Source organism: Bos grunniens, chromosome 4 (assembly GCF_055505025.1).
Source record: "Bos grunniens cultivar Pamir isolate PY7600 chromosome 4, Bosgru_T2T1.0, whole genome shotgun sequence".
Taxonomy (NCBI): domain Eukaryota; kingdom Metazoa; phylum Chordata; class Mammalia; order Artiodactyla; family Bovidae; genus Bos; species Bos grunniens.
Window position 1 is genome coordinate 111,651,888 of NC_141168.1, and position 16,683 is coordinate 111,668,570.

At 43.6% G+C, this 16,683-nt stretch overlaps 1 protein-coding gene and 1 long non-coding RNA gene across 2 annotated transcripts in view; one reads left to right on the top strand and one right to left on the bottom strand.

Moving 5' to 3' along the window:
* Positions 1–16,683, top strand: part of LOC147374697 (uncharacterized) — a 502,498-nt gene that overhangs the window by 465,735 nt on the left and 20,080 nt on the right. The window lies entirely within an intron of this gene.
* Positions 11,639–15,833, bottom strand: FZD1 (frizzled class receptor 1). The gene has a single exon (XM_086397984.1). The coding sequence runs from the start codon at positions 15,358–15,360 to the stop codon at positions 13,423–13,425; it is 1,938 nt and encodes a 645-aa protein (XP_086254110.1). The 5' UTR covers positions 15,361–15,833; the 3' UTR covers positions 11,639–13,422.

Below are 16,683 nucleotides of genomic sequence, written 5' to 3' on the forward strand. Positions count from 1 at the left end.
ACTGGCAAACGGATTCTTTACCACTGAGCCACCAGGGAAGCTGCATACTCCTTTGCTGGATGCTAACATGGCATTCACTCTTCCAAGAGGAGGTGTTACTTTCTGGTATATTCCCAGCACAAAGGACGAAGCCACTTGGAACTTTACAAGCTTCGGTAAATTGTATGGAATAAAATTACTTCATTCTAAAAAGATGTGACTGTCCTCTCCTCTGTAACACTGATTATTCTTCCCTATGAAGCAAGTTCTTAACATGCTCAAGACAACATGACTTTAGATATCCTAGGTTTGGTGGGTTTTTTTTAATCTTGTAAAATCAGTTGGGATATATTTTAGTCCTGTGTTACTCATATTTCCCAGTTACCTGGCTTAATTGATGTGAACAACAACATTGGTGCTTTGAAGTACTCAGGTACAACAGGGGAAATGATCAAATTTCTTAATGAATGAACTGCTCTTTCATAAGGCTTTGTTTATGGAAATAAATAGAGTATCACCTTGATTAGTGAATTCCCTGGGAAGGAAGGGCCTTCTAAGAAGTCAGTTGTATCAAAAACCTAAACAAACAAGATCAGAATGGATGGGAAGCTGAGTTGCCTAAGAGGCCTCCATGCTCAGCTTCTGCCAGTGGCTGCCCGGCTGAAAATGAAGGGCCCAGGCTGAGGGGAAACAGGAGCCTTTTGAAATCCCTGCTCTGCCTGCCCATCAACCCTCCACCTGTTGCTCTCTCTCCCTCTCCGTGTTGCTGTCAGATGCTGTATGTAAGTGAGAGAAGGAGACCCCTCTCCTTCCCTACCTCGTGATCAGTGAACTGACTGGATTCTGAAAGTCTTCTAACTATTAATAAAGGAGTCACTCTAAGTTAACCTCTGGCTCAGAGGTAAAGAATCTGCCTGTAATGCAGGAGGCCTGGGTTCGATCCCTGGGTCAGGAAGATACCCTGGAGAAGGACCTACTCCAGTATCCTTGCCTGGAGAATTCCACAGACAGAGGAACCTGGTGGGCTACAGTCCATGGAGTTGGAGTCAGACATGACTGAGCGACTTTCACTCCACTATGGAATTAAAGCCCTATCCTTTAAAAAAAAAAAAAAGTATAAGAGTTTTAGACATGGCCTTGGAGAGGGACCTGTTGGGCACACCAGACTGGCACCTGGCAGTTTCTAATTTTGATCTTCAGGGACAAAGGCAAGCAGGATGAGTCACCTCCCTGCTGAGAGTTCTAAAAAGCTAGTTCTTATAGTTCTCAGGCTCTGAGTCCAGTGAATTTTCCAAAGTCTTTATAAAAGGAGGTTTGTAGATAGGAGAAAGGGCTAGGGACTTGTCTTGAGGTTGTGTTTGTTAAAGCCTTCACACAAGCTTGAGAAACCTCAGCTGTCCCCATCAAAAACTGAGGGAAAGGCGGGTAGAGCAGAGGGTCCTACTGGCACTGCCCCTTCCGTGTATGTAGTCACCAGTTCCATCCAAGGTCCCACTACCCCGACTCGGGCTGCTAGGGCGTTCCTTCTCCAAGCTAGCTCTCTTCCTGGACTGAGCACTATTGGTCTTTTATTAATACTCACTTCCTTAACTTTGCCTAATTCAAATGTTTCAATAAAAACACCTCAAGGGACTTCCCTGGTGGTTCAGTGGCTAAGACTCTGTGCTCTCAATGCAGGAAGCCTGGGTTCAATCCCTGGTCAGGGAACTAGATCCTGAGTGCCAGAACTAAGACCCAATGCAGCCAAATATATATACTCAAGAACCACCTGTGTCGGAATCACTAGAATGGAGCTTTGGGAACCTCCTCCCCCGGCCAACAAAATCAGATGCCCCAAAGCCTCATATTTATTAAGCTCCTTGAGTGGTTCTACTGTACACTCAATATTAAGAATTTCTAATAATCCATTACCATCCTTGATAAATATTGCATGTTTTGAGGATCATATAGTTTTATTTCAGTTAGCATTGAATAAGTTTTCATTATAACTTGCCTTATCTGGGATCTTCAAACACACCCTATACCTCCTATATTAATTCAACTTGACTCTAATGAAGCTGTATATTAATAAAAACATCTTTATAGAACAATTGCTGCATTCAAATGAACTTTCATCAAATTATCTCTACTTGGGAAAAAATATAGAGAGGATGAATGGTGTAAATTTTAAAAGAGATAAATGATAGATGTATTTGACCATAACTTTGTACATGCTAACTCATTATTGATTTTGAGAAATTCTCTGTATCCCTATATTATTCCTGCGAATGTAGATGCTTGCAAATAATGCATATTTGGCAATAAATATGAATATTTGAAATCCTTCTTCTTAAATAACTTGCTGAAAAAGGCATATTTTTTCAGACATATTTCTATGTATATGGGAGGAAAATATGTACTTTTAGCCATAACACTGTAGATAGAAAAAAAAAATCTTGCAGTTTGTTTCTAGTGTAGGCTAAAAGTCATATTTTAGAGAACATTTTTAAGGATGCATTTGTAATGCTAGAAAAATTTCTCCTCCAAAAATGTCAACGTAACATTTTAAATTAGGGCAGGCATGCTCATTACCTGAATTTGTCTAAAAATGCAACCCAGGCAATTGAAATTTTTCTTTTTCAACAAAATGTTTAAATTTAACGATGAGAAAAAATTTTCTCTATGAACATGGTGGTAACTTCATAAAGAATTAAAATCTTTAGTCACAGCTAGAAATACAGATCAAATTAATCTGAAATGGGGTGAATTAGGTAAACCGTTTCTCACATCCAGTGCTTCCTTAAAGGGCAAAACTACAATCATTTTGACAGGTGTGCTTCTGATGGAAACCATTGAGTTTTATCACCTGGAATTAAAAAACAGTGGGATTATATTATTGTTCACTTGGAAGATGATGTTTGACATTCGTCAGTCACTGTCACTTTCTGACCTATTTCTAGGACAGACATAAAACATGAATCCGGAGGGAAATGTATTGAAAAGACACATAGGGTAACAAAAAGGGTAGCAAACAAGAGGATACGTAGCAAGGAACATGAAGAAAGATGACATCGGAAATACAAGGAAATCTGGTAGCATTAGAGGATGAGAGCTGATGTGCAGCCTGCTTAACAGAAAATGGGGTTTAGGGCAGTCAGTGAGGGATTGACCACTAAGAAAAACATGCTTTGAGAGGACAAAATGAAGAACAGAAGGAATTTAGGAAGCCAGTTTCTAAAAACTGGAATTGTGAAGAATGAGAATATGATGGGAATACTTCTTCTAAAAAAAAAAGATCCTCTAGCTGTTTCCAACAGCTAAATGTAGATGTGGCAGGTGGAATTCAAACACTCTAATTCTTAGAGCCTTGTCCTGCATTGATCTAGTCATACGTGTCCTTGAAATCAGGGGACCAGTCCCAGCTGGTGAGAGTCAGACAGTGAGAGAAAAGACTTGATCCAATATTGCTGGGTTGAGGATGGGAGAAGGGTGTCAAGAGTCAGGCGGGCAGCCTGTCTCTATAAGTTGGAAAAGGCAAGAAAATTGATGTTTCTCTAGAGCCTACTGAAAGAAACACAGCCATGCAAAACCTTGATATTCATAGTCCAATGAATGTCACACTCTGAATTGTAAGACAGCGGATTTGTATTTTTCAAGTGTATGGTAATTTGTTACAGCAGCAACAAGAAACCAATACTCTAGACCCTGGGGGTCACCAAGGCACTAGAATGTCCAGCTGCCCTTTCTATATAAAAAAAAATAATGAGACAATGAAATGACTAACTGCACCCATGTAAGCCCTCAACCCTGCTACACTTTAGGCATTAAAATATATTCAGTATGTTCCAGTAATATCAAAGGAATATTTTCACAATCACTATCACTATAGTCAACAGGGACAAAGGACTCCTGCAATTCAATTAGTTAGCAGTCTGGTAGAGGAGCTTATTTCTAAAAGGAAGATATGACTCTCTTCCTGGTCATGATTTAGAGCAGCGCTGAAGAACTGCTGCCATATTACCCAAGTGTGCAACCTACCAGTTAGGTCAGAATTGTTAGCATCCACAAAGAAACTGAATTTGAAACGGTGAATCCCACGGTGGGTATGGAATGCAGAAAAACGCACTTATACTATAAGGGCAACATCACTAGTTGATTAATATACAGAACCTTATTTGTGTCACTTAACCTTAAGGTTGCCCATTAACTTAATCTTCATCTGAATAAGTCTTGTAAAACATGCTTAGCCTGAAAAGAGCATGCAGGAACAATATATTAGTTTGCATTAGGCATTTTCAATTTCCATCAGCGATAAACATAACTTACAGAGGGAAGAAGGGAAGGGGAGGGAATTACGGGAGAGAAGAGTGAGGAGGGGAAGTGAAGAGGGGAGAATAATAGTTAGAATTATGTGTGTGCTAAGTCGCTTCAGTCGTGTCCGACTCTTTGCAAACCCCATGGACTGTAGCCCACCAGCCTCCTCTGTCCACGGGATTCTCCAGGGAAGAATAAAGAAAAAGAGAGAAAAGAAATATACAGTGAGGAGAGGAAGGATAACGTCTCTAGATCTAGTGCTTAAGTGAAAGTGAAGTCACCCAGTCGTATCCGACTCTTTGCAACCCCATGGGTTTTAGCCCACAGAATTTTCCAGGCAAGAGTACTGCAGTGGGTTACCATTTCCTTCTCCAGGGGATTTTCCTGACCCAGGGATCAAACCCGGGTCTCCCTCATTGCAGGCAGAGGCTTTGCCTCTGAGCCACCTGCTTAAGATGCTGTTATATAATTTATTTCTTTAATCCTCCCAACAACCATATGAATTAGTAAAAAGTTGTGATTACTACCATTTTAGAGAAATGGATCTGAGGCTAAGAGCTAGTTGAGATTCAAACCACGTCTTGCAAATCCAAAATTCTTTTCCAAGATGACATTCAACCTCTTTGTGTCCACGAGTCTATTATCTTGAAATTGATTTTTTTGAAAAAGAGGAAGATGAAAGGTCATATTTCCAACTCAGGATTACGGCCTTATTCACCAGATGTGTCCACTCAGCTACCACTCTGTCTCCTCCCATGAGACTCAGTTCTGAGAAAGACTGGTTGGCTTTGGTTTGCATTATATCCCTTTCTTTTGCACCGCTTCCAGTGCCAAATGACCCCAACCTGTCTGTCTTGAGGACATCAAGCAGACTATCTCAAGCTGCTTCACACATCTACCCCAGCTTCATTAATGAAGGAACTGACAGTTCTGAGGCACCTGTGCTGCTCTGTGAGGGCTCCCAATCCAGAGCGTCTGCCTGTGAATTCTGTTGCTTTTGGACCCGGAACATATTGTTAACCTTCCTACGGTTCTGACCTTTAAACACTCCTGGAGCGAATTCTTGCCCCACACCAGCCCTCTCAAACAAAACCCTTCTTTCTCCTCATGAGGACTCAACCCCATTCAGTGCGGTAGGCACTGCAGATCAGTTCATCCTAAATTGAACCACAGTCTCATAAAAACTGGGGAAAATCCTGTGTGTGTCCCAGAGAACCCAAGTGTAGTGATAAAGTCAGAGGCCTGTGACCAAGAAAACTGCAGAAAGACCCCCAGTCTCCTTGAGTCCCTTCAGTGACTGGAACGTCCTTTTACAAAAGTAGTGGAAGGGAGTAGTCAAAGCCAAGAGTCTTCGAGATGTTTCAATCTCCTCCTTAATTAGCTCAGTGTGAGAGAGAGTGGAAACCCCTAGGGTTTGTACAGAGCTTCCCTGTTTATATGGAGAAGGAAATGGCAACCCACTCCAGTATTCTTGCCTGGAGAATCCCATGGACAGAGGAGCCTGGTGGGCTACAGTCCATGGGGTCACAAAGAGTTGGCCACAACTAAGCGACTTGCACACTTCACTCACTGTTTAGGGTTTGCAGTCTATTATTTCATTAGTGTCTCCATTTGACTCATGAAATCCTGTGTGTCAGACTCACTCAAGGAACTCCAGCGTGCTTAGCCCAGTCCAGACTGGACCCCAGTGTTCTGTCCCCCAGGCCAAGGTTCTTCCTCTGTAGAAGAACCTTCAGTGATGCAGGGACCTGCATAAAGAAACTGGAAATGTGAAATATGAGGAATAATAGCATAATACTAACACTTTAAAGAGATTTTCCAATAAACTAATTTACAGATTTTTCCCCCCACTAAAATTATGATACTCTGTGTCCTTGTCTAGATTGAAGTAATAAAAGCAGCATTTATTTTATTGACTGTTATGAGCTGAATGTTTGCTTCCCCACAAAATTCGTATGTTGAAATCCTGATCCCCACCGTGTAGGTATGTGGAGGGAGGGTTCCATACTTAAGGAAATTTGTCTCTGGCATCTTGATCTTGGACTTCCCAGACCTCAGAACTATGTATGAGAAATAGCTGCCTGTTGTTTAAGCCACCCACTCCATGGTATTTTGTTACAGCAGCCTAAGCAGATGAAGACATTGCCTATGACTGCGATACAATGTCATCAGGCTATTCATCAATGTTTACAATGTTTGCAAGTCAAAAGTAAAGCCCATGCTGGAGGCACAAGTAAATCCATATTTTTCTCAATCCTATTTCATAAATGTAATGTTTAATTATTTAAAAATATGTGTTCACAATTTTAAGTATTTCTCTAAAGCAGCGTTTCTCAACTTTTGCACTTGGAATCAGATAGTTGTTTGTTGTTAGGGGCTGTTGTGTACATGTGAAATGTCTGGTATCCTGCCTGGCCTCTACTCACTAAATGCCCATAGTAACTCTACCCCTCAGTTATGACAGTTGAAAAGGAGTCCAGATATTGCCAAATATCTCCTGGGGCCAAAATTGCTCCCTATTGAGAACTTTGGCTTTAGAGTCAAATGTGTAGGTACCTCCTGAAATAATTACATTATCTGCACATCTTTTTATTTCTTTACATCGAGTTTAATTCAAAGATAGCAAGAATGGTGTTTTGGTTCAGCAACAAAGGCAGTGAAAATTTATGTGTATTTACAAGAAGATTGATAGGAATGGATGAATCAGAAGGATGACAAGAAGGATGAAGTCAATATAAAAAGGTGTAGACCAATTTGAAGAGCTCCGTGCAAATAGATATCAGAATGCCATGGATTTCCCAGTCCACACCCTACTTCTTCCAACTCCCAATAATCACCATAGAATTTTAAATTTATTTACTTCTTTTTCATTCCTGTAGATACAACTTTTCATTTGGGGGGAAAACATGGGTTCTAAACCTATTTACCTCTGAAAAGAAGTATGACAATTAAGTGTTGATGTATGGCCATTGGGGTGATCCCTGCTTGAGTTTGTAATCTCATTACAGTGAACTGTACTGACAGAAAAATAAAAGAAAGAAAACCATATGCAAAAGTCTAACAATTCCTTACAATCTGATAAACTCTAACATCAATCAGAAAACAAAACAAAACAAAACATTGTATTCCAAAGGAATACTTTTGAGAGTCTTTTATAAAAATAGCTACTTGACCTGGTTTCATAAGCAGCAAGAACAGGGCTCCAAGTGGCCACTTCAGTTTCTATCTCTGTGCCCCATTTCTCCAGAAGGCAGAGACAGAATGGCCAAGATATCAGTGTGGTTTGTTCCAATATACCTTCATGTTCCACTCAGCCTCTGGTGATTGGTACTCACTGTTAAGATCAGTTACAAAGGGCTGTATTCACTGGCTTTTCATACAGTAATGAATGAGGCTAAAACTACAGTGGAATAGTTTTAATGCTGGACTGGTGACTGCCACAGCTTTTACTCTATCTTGGAAGCACAATTTGATCCATCATCCCAGTTTGCCCAGGACTTTCCTGGTTTTACCACTGAAAATCCCACATCCCGAGAAATTCCTCAGTCCTGGACAAACCCAAACAGTGGTACCCAGTCTGACTTATGAGTTTTTGACAGAATATTTATTGAAGCCAACTTTTAGAAAGTATCTTCCAAGAGCTGGAAAGATAAGGTCAAGAACAGTATCTAAATCTGCCTTTAAAGTAAAAAAAAACTCTCTGTTTTCTAACAATCAAGTAGCACTTGGCATTTGGAATATACATTTAACTAGCCTGTATGACTTCCAGGTATTTGCTGCTGTGTTTGTGAAGATGAGCATTTCCAAGGGCAAGAGAACAGTCTGTCTCTGAGTGCTTCATTTAAGCAAGGACACGCTGCCAACTTGAAAAGAACTAAAGGCCACACTTTGTCTATGGGGGGATCCTGCAGTTATTCCCCTGCAAATTTAATTCAAACAGGTATAGAGATCTGAAACATGGAGATATCCACAAATTAGAGGATACTTGGATTTTAAAAAGGAAAGGAAAGAAAAGAAATCCAGGCCACTGAGAACTATCTCGAAACAGCAATAGTGTTTCCTTTTCATGGTAATCACTCTAGTCCTGTGAACATGTTTTGAAAGCCTATATTGTGAATGAAATTTCTTGAGATCATCTTTATATGAAATATGCATATTACCAATTTTAAAAGCTAAAAATTGTCTTCAAGCAAATTGATTTAAAAAGTAGCATGCGTGTATAAAATGTGCAAATCAGTGCTATTCTAGTACTTTGTTTTTAGGATTATTAACTATATAAATATGACATTCAACTAGTGTATTAATGATTCCTTTAGAAAATTGTGTCATTTTATTTTTATCACTCAAAATTATACCTTTTTAGAATATCACTATCTTAAAAGGATTTATTTAGAGAAACTGCTTTTGGAAAATGTTATCTTTTCAAACAATTTTAAGAATCAGCTTGACCTATAAAACTGATGATAACCTTTAGAATATTTATTATATGTTCATTGTAAGATATAGATTATACTTGATCCTATCCATTACATGAGAAAGATTTCTGAGATAAATCCTTTTATTTGATCCATTATTAGGCTCCCAAACCAACTTATAAACAAAAGTCCCCAATGGAAGTGTTATTAAACAGGAACTTGATTCTGTAATGGAGTAGAGACACGTGTCACCACAGCTCATGATAAAACTTAAGAAAATTAGTCTGGAGTCTCTCTTTTTATCACCAGGTTACCAATAATTTGTTTTGTCACTAGAGTTATGGTTTTATCCATCCATTGTCAAAGTTATGACCAAACTGAATAGAAATATTTAAGCCCCAGAAGTTTTACAGAATTCTGAGTCATGAAGCTCAAAAACTGTTTCACAAATTCTAAAGGTATCTGCCAACAGTTCAAAATATGGATATAAATCCTACTACTCACCAGAATTAACTTTATCATGTTTGGCCTTTCCCTTGTAAGACCCCATTTCAAATGTAAGGGTCTTAAAATAAGTCTTGAATTTAAGGTTGTATCACAATTCCTTTTTAGTAATGTAACTGGGGAACTCTTATATGTAGTCCACATCTTATTTTTATTTCTACAGCTTAATCCTGCAAGACTTTTATGTTTGTATTAATATATTCCATGAAGTATTTATTGACAATATTCCTAGTGTCCACCTCAAGACATATGTAATGATCACATTTTGACTATCTCTTAGGCCCCAGTTACACAGAACATTATAATCAGAAATGTATCAGAGCTATCCAGTGCCATAACACTGGTTTCAATTAATTGCATGTACATTACATAAAATCTGGCTTATAGCCAACAGATGGATGAGAAAGCAATAAAAGAGCAGCTGAAGATGAACACAAATACACACTGAAAAATATGACATCCTTTAAAAAAATAAATATGTACCAGGATTGAAACATGGTATCATGGAAAGTGATCTGAAGTCACTCAAGTCCTGAAATGGTTTGTGGTTTAGGCATTTTTTTTAATTGGCCACCAACTCCTCACTGTGGTCTCCTTTCCTAGTTCACTGCTAGACTGAGAATGACAACTACAGCGGAAGGCTTCAGTGCTCTGAGGAGACAAAAGAACCAAGACCAACTCAGGCTAACAAGTGACTGCCTCAGACAAACCGAAAAATCCAGTCCAGCTGTTTTGCATATGTTTGACACTGACTGGCTTTGAGATTAAAAATACGACTTTCTGCCCCCCACAAAATATAAGTAAAAACTGGCCTTTTTTTTTTTTTTTTTAAACAGAGCATTAGAAAGCTTTCATACTATGCATAGATTTACTACAAAAGCTGAACCAAGCACACACACTGTAAGGGGGAAAATTGACTCCAATTGATAGCTGGCTTAAAAAAATAAAATAGGCAAACCAAATAATTTGAAAATAGGGTTTGTCATGGAAACAGCTTATTAATGGGACCATATTCCCAGTAGCTTTATGGTTTTTCAGGCAAGTCTTATTTTGCCATCACTGTTACAAGAAACAAAAGAATACATTGGCTTTTTTATATGCTACACAATTTAAAAGTTGTTTTCTAAAAACAAAGCCTGGTGGTGACTTAAAACTGTCTTTTAAAGTTGCTTAAAGCTAGCATTATAAAACCTGTCTGCATTAAATTTATAGTTACATCATTTTAAGAACACCTATAATAAGAATGCTTTATATTTATTATTTGGATAGACTAATAATCTTAAATTTGTTTCCAGAAATTATCTGTTGAATTATCTAGTGAGAAGATGTTTTTAACTTAGCCTAAGCATTGTTATTTTTCATGTGCCTATACAATAAAACCTTCTTCAATATCGTCTAATACTAGATTAATGTAACAAAGAAAAAGAAACATAAAATTGCACCTTGGTAATTGAAATTGAATGCTCTTATTTTCAGTTAGATTTAATTTTGTCATCTGCCTTAAAATGATGATGATGACTTATGTGACAACTGCCTTACAACCATGAAACTAACTCTATTGTATTAAAGGTCTTCATTTCAGCCCCTTGTCATTTTATCACAAAATGTTTTCATGAGAAAATTTAATATAGGTATTTTTAGTGCATAAAGGGATAAGAGACTTATTTTCCAAAGGTATTTGAGGTTTTCCATCTGGAATTCTCCTTTTCTCATAACCTTATTTCCATATTGTAAAATATATAAGTAAACTTTGTATCTTTAATTTATAAAAATTAGTGTGTATATGTGTATATTTTATATATAGACATAGATATATACTTATATACACTACATATTATACATTTATATAAATTCTAAGAGTAGACCAACCAGATAATTCCTCTAGGGCAAGTTCTTTGAACAATATAAAAATGGGTCTTCAGAAACAAACAACAAAACAGCCTTATCCACCTAACTGCTGCTTAAAATGCTTATAAACACACAGGTAACCATTTATTGATTGCCTGTTTATGGTTTCGGAATATCCAAATATAAGATAACACCTCATAAAAATTGTGACAAAGATGATGGCTGATGATTTAAAAATCAACCTCCATATTATAGAAAGTTATGTAAATTTATTCTTTACAGAAAAAAAGCTATCATAAAATTAGAGTTTTCTTTTTAATAATCTTCTGCAGGTAAGGAAATAATTTGCAAACTTCTGTTATATTGTTTGTGTCATGGAAACAGATCTTTTCTAGGGACTTCACATCATCAATCACTACAATGGAAGCCAGTTAATTTTTTGGAAGGACTGGTCTGAAGGTTTAAAGATAGACTTTTTCATTGAATTCCTGAATTTATATACTGTGGGTTTGCCTACAGACACTATACAATGTAAAGACAGTTAGTGCATAGTGTAGACAGTTTCAGCTCTATTATTTTCAGGCGCAAAAATCATAGAATTTTGTACAAAACTTTGATTTTTTTTATTTGTGAAATTAAAAATATGGTATTATATATATATATATAAACTTCTATTCCTCTATAAATATAGATGATTTTGTGATAGTGAACAGAATAAATGCATACCAAATTCAACGAGCATTGTCATTTTAGGGTATGACAGACATAGATAGATTTATGTCCTAAGTACGGGCATTTTTATAAAACTCTTACAAGTTTAAAACAATACAATCAGGAAGATTGCTTTTCTCCTCTTTTTCACAGAGAACTAAAGTGAATATTTTTAAATGGCTTTGAAAGATTACATTGGGCACATTTCTGTAAATCCAAAAAGGAACACACAGGATTTAGTGCAGAAGACCCGCAGCACAGATTCTCCCTTTAGCATACATGCCCATATTTTGTTTATTTCGGTGGCTAATCCCATCAATTATTCCACCTCCTTTACTTCATGGAATCTTACCAGGTTATTATTAGTGATGTGGATTGTTCCTCCCTCAGAATGTGTTGTTGAATAATAATCATATGTTACAATGTACAAATGTACAATGTACATTTTAAACTTTCTGACATATGTCTAATTATTATTTGATTGAAAATAAAGTACCACTTCATTTTGAGGACATCCATTACACTGAAATCTCCTTCAAGTTTTCATATTCAGTTTACGGTCTTGCTCTCCTGTTAAGGAAAGCAAAGATCATCAGCTCCTTAACAAAGCTTTCCAGGTGACCTAGTGTTTCCACTTTTCAGAAAGGTAAATCTAAACAGGGGTGCTCTCAATCTTAAGAGGCAGTTTGCCAGGTATCCGTATGCAATTAGAATTGTCTCTCCCAACCCACACAAAGCTCCATGCCTCTTCCCCAAATCTCAGTAACCACATCTTTCCATGACGCTGCCCAAACCCATACCAGGTTTTAGACGCTAGAGAATGAAATGAGCTCATCCACCAAAAATGAGACTTAAAAAAGTTTGGCATTGGTTACCCCACTCACCCTCTAACCAACTTAGTTGGAAGGAGGGAGTGTCTGGGCGTTGGAGGCCTGAGCCAAGGAGCCCGGGGCTGCCCCTGCCCACATCCGTGGGCCTCCTAGAAGCCGGGGAAGGTTCTGGACTGTGAAAAGTTCAGCTTCGGATAGTCTAAGGGCCCCTCTTGGCAATTTGGCTCCGGACAAGAGCAGACTTGGGATCGGCAGGGGCCCACCTTCCGATGTGGAAGCTTTGTGGAATACCTTTGTACCTGAAAGAGTCCCGACCCTAGCAAGGAAAGGGAGGGAGGGAGCAGAAAGGAGCGGGGAAGAGACCCAGGCGGCGCGGCCCAGGCGCTCCCCACCCGCTGCAGGGAGGGGCGCGCCAGCACCCGCAGAAGCTCCGAGCGCTGCGCTGTGGTTTTCTATCTGTGCTGCTCTGAAAAGGGCTAGAAGGAAAAATGGTCAAACCGCCCGAAATAATTAAAATTAAACAAACAAACAAACAAGGAGAGTAAAAGAAAAACGCGTGAACGGTCATTTAAATACAAATATACTTACAAAAATCTTACACAGGCTATTTACAAGTCATAAAAGCGTACAGTCCTGGTACCAGAGCAAGAAAGGTCTGTCCATCCCCCCCGCCTCTGGCAGTTGGGCCCTCGGGTCCCTGTGCCCCCGGGGACAGAAGCTTTTGCAGGAGACTTGTTAAAGCAGTGAATGGCTAGGGAGAGTAGCCAGACTTGGCCAGGATTCCACAGGGCCAAGGGGGCTGGGACCAGGCCGAGGGCTGGCGACCGGCTGAGTCCCCGGTCTCAGACGGTGGTCTCCCCCTGTTTGCTGTTGGTAAGCCGAGTGTAGAACTTCCTCCAGGAGTTGAGGGTCTTGCCGGACCAGATCCAGAAGCCTGACGTGATGCCCACGATGAGGGTCATAAGGTACTTGATCATGAAGACTGTGAAGTCGGGGCTCATGGGCGGGTGCGGCGGGGCGCCGCCCGCCTGGAGGTGGGGGCAGGGGATGGCATAGCTCTTGCAGCTCTGGGCCACCCAGCTGCGCTCCCACTGGTCCCGGAAGGCCTGCTCGTAGAAGTAGCAGGCGATGACGATGGTGGCCGGCACAGTGTAGAGAACGCTGAAGACGCCGATGCGCACCATGAGCTTCTCCAGCTTCTCCGTCTTGGTGCCGTCGTGCTTCATGATGGTGCGAATGCGGAAGAGGGACACGAAGCCGGCCAGGAGGAACGACGTGCCGATGAACAGGTACACGAAGAGGGGCGCCAGCACGAAGCCGCGCAGAGCGTCCACGTTGTTGAGCCCCACGAAGCACACCCCGCTTAGCACATCACCGTCCACCTGGCCCAGCGCCAGAATGGTGATGGTCTTGATGGCCGGCACGGCCCAGGCGGCCAGGTGAAAATACTGCGAGTTCGCCTCGATAGCTTCGTGGCCCCACTTCATGCCGGCTGCCAGGAACCAGGTGAGCGACAGGATCACCCACCAGATGGAGCTGGCCATGCTGAAGAAGTAGAGCATCATGAAGAGGATGGTGCAGCCCTCCTTCTTGGTCCCCTGCGCCACGGTGCGCGCCCCGTCCTCCGCGAACTTGTCGTTACACACCACCCGGTCCTCCAGCAGGAAGCCGGCAATGTAGGCCACGGCCACCGCCGTGTAGCAGCCCGACAGGAAGATGATGGGCCGCTCAGGGTAGCTGAAGCGCCGCATGTCCACCAGGTAGGTAAGCACGGTGAAGAGCGTGGAGGCGCAGCACAGTACTGACCAGATGCCGATCCAGGTGCGTGAGAAGCGCAGCTCCTCGGGCCCGAAGTACATGAGCCCGTACACCTTGGTCGGTTCGCAGGGGGCGCCGCAGTCCTTCTCCCCCAGGAAGTGGTAGTTGAGGTAGGAGGGCACCTTGAGGGCGCGCGGGCACGAGAACTTGCCTCGCTCCGAAGCTCCGGCGCCCCCCGCGAAGCCGCCGCCCCGGTGACCTCCGCCTCCGTGCTGGGGGTTGCTAGTCCAGAACTCGGGCAGCAGCGAGGGCGTCGGGGTGCCCTTGTCCGACGTGTTCTGGCCCACGCACAGCTCGCCGGCGCCGTGCACCGGGAACTTCTCGCACTTGAGCGTGTCGGGCCACTGGAAGCCGAACTTGTTCATGAGCGCCTCGCAGCCCTGGCGCGCGCGCTCGCACAGCGAGCGGCAGGGCGGCAGAGCCTGCTCCAGCACGGTGCACACGGGCGCGTACATGGAGCACAGGAAAAACTTGAGCTCGGCGGAGCACTGCACCTTCACCAGCGGGTAGAACTGGTGCACCTCGAGGCCCGCATCCTCCTGGTTCGTGTGGCCCAGCAGGTTGGGCATGATGGTCTGATTGTACGCGATGTCGGTGCACAGCGGGATGGAAATGGGCTGGCAGTAACCGTGGTCCGGTATAGAGATGCCCCGCTCGCCGTTGTACTGCTGCCCGCTCTGCTGTTGCTGAGGCGGCGGGGGCTGCTGCCCCGGCCCGGGCCCCTGGCCGGCCGCCTGCGCCCGGACCCCCAGCAGCAGCGGAGCCTCCAGCAGCCAAAGCAGTAGTAGTAGCCGACGCGCCAAGCGCCGGGAGTCAGCCGCGGGGCGGCGGCGGCTGCCCGCGTCCCCGCTCCCTTCCGCCGCCGGTACAGTGCGGAGCGCCCCAGCACAAAGTTCCCAGCTCCCGCCGCCGCCGCCGCCCCCGGCGGCTCGGGACTTCTTAGGCGCCTCCTCCTCAGCCATACTTTCTCGGCTCCTTTCTTGGCGCCGCTCGGCTGAAACTGGCTGTGGCGCGGCTGGAGGATGCTCCCCCTGCGGCCGGGGCGATCTCCTCCCCGCCGGTGCCCTCCGTCGAGCCCGAGCCGTGCTCGGCCCGCTCCCCCGGCTCCCGCTCCGCGTCCCGCAGCCGCCGCCGCCGCGGAAACTTGCGATTCATGAAGCGCGGGCTGCGGGGAGAGCCCGGGTGGCTCGGGCGCGCCGAGGGTCGCGTCCCGCCTTCCTGGCCCTCGGCTAGCTGGCTCCTGGCAAGCGGCGCCGCGCTAGTGGCGGCGGCCGGGTAGAGCGCGCAACTCTCGGCAACCCAGCAGCCTCGGCTCCCCCCTGAGCCTCCGCCTCCTCCTCCGCCGCCGCCGCCTGACCATTTGTGTCAATCCCTCAACTCGCTCGCTCTCCTCTCCCTCGCGCGCCCTCCGACCGGTTTCCAGGCGCCCCGCAGTCTGTCTTTCACCAGGAGGGAGGAGCCTTGAAACCGACGCGGAGCTGGAGGCTCAGGGACCGTCGCCCAATCGCTGCACTGGCTTCCCGGCGCAAAGGGCCCCAGCCGCCTGCTTCCCAGAGCGAAAGTCGGCGGCGGGCGGGAGAAGGAGGAGGCGGGAGGGGGAGCGGTGGCCGAGGCACCGCTCCGGCACAAAGAGTGGGTTTGCTATGAAGCGGGACAGGCTTGGTTGCTTTTGCTTTTGCGGAAGAAAGGGCGCGGACAAGTAGGAGAATGGTCCCATATGCTGCTGGAGATAATGAATAGGAGTCGGCCGACCGCGCGATTTAGCTTTTCTTTTATCCATTTTTGTGTTTAAAAATCCTGCTCTGAACGCTGGTTACAAACAGCAGACCGAGCACTTCGATCCGAATAGATTCCTTTGACTTAAGGAACGCACGGCTTCCTTCGAGTTTGTATCTGTCGAGGTTTTATTTAAAATATTACTCTCAAATCCTAGAGCTCTCAGGCTGGGCTTGGCGGGCTTTGGGCGCGCCGTTTCCCCCAAGAAGTTCGCCGGATCGCCGTCAGATGAAAAACCACCACAACCAAACACAAACTTCGATAGCATTTAAAAAGTAAAGCCAGATCTACTGTCCGCTGTTACTATCTTTTCTGTAGTCAAACTCCTTTTTTCTCCTTTTTATCAATCCAGAAACAGAAGCAAAGGGAAACTACCCATTAAATATTTCGAGAGAAAAACTTGAGAGCCCTACCAAGGAGGAGAGAGTTCTGGATGCCTGAGACTCCAGAGGGGGTTCAGGGCAAAGCTGGGCTTGGGGGCAGCCTGGACCCTGGGGAGCTTCAGGGAG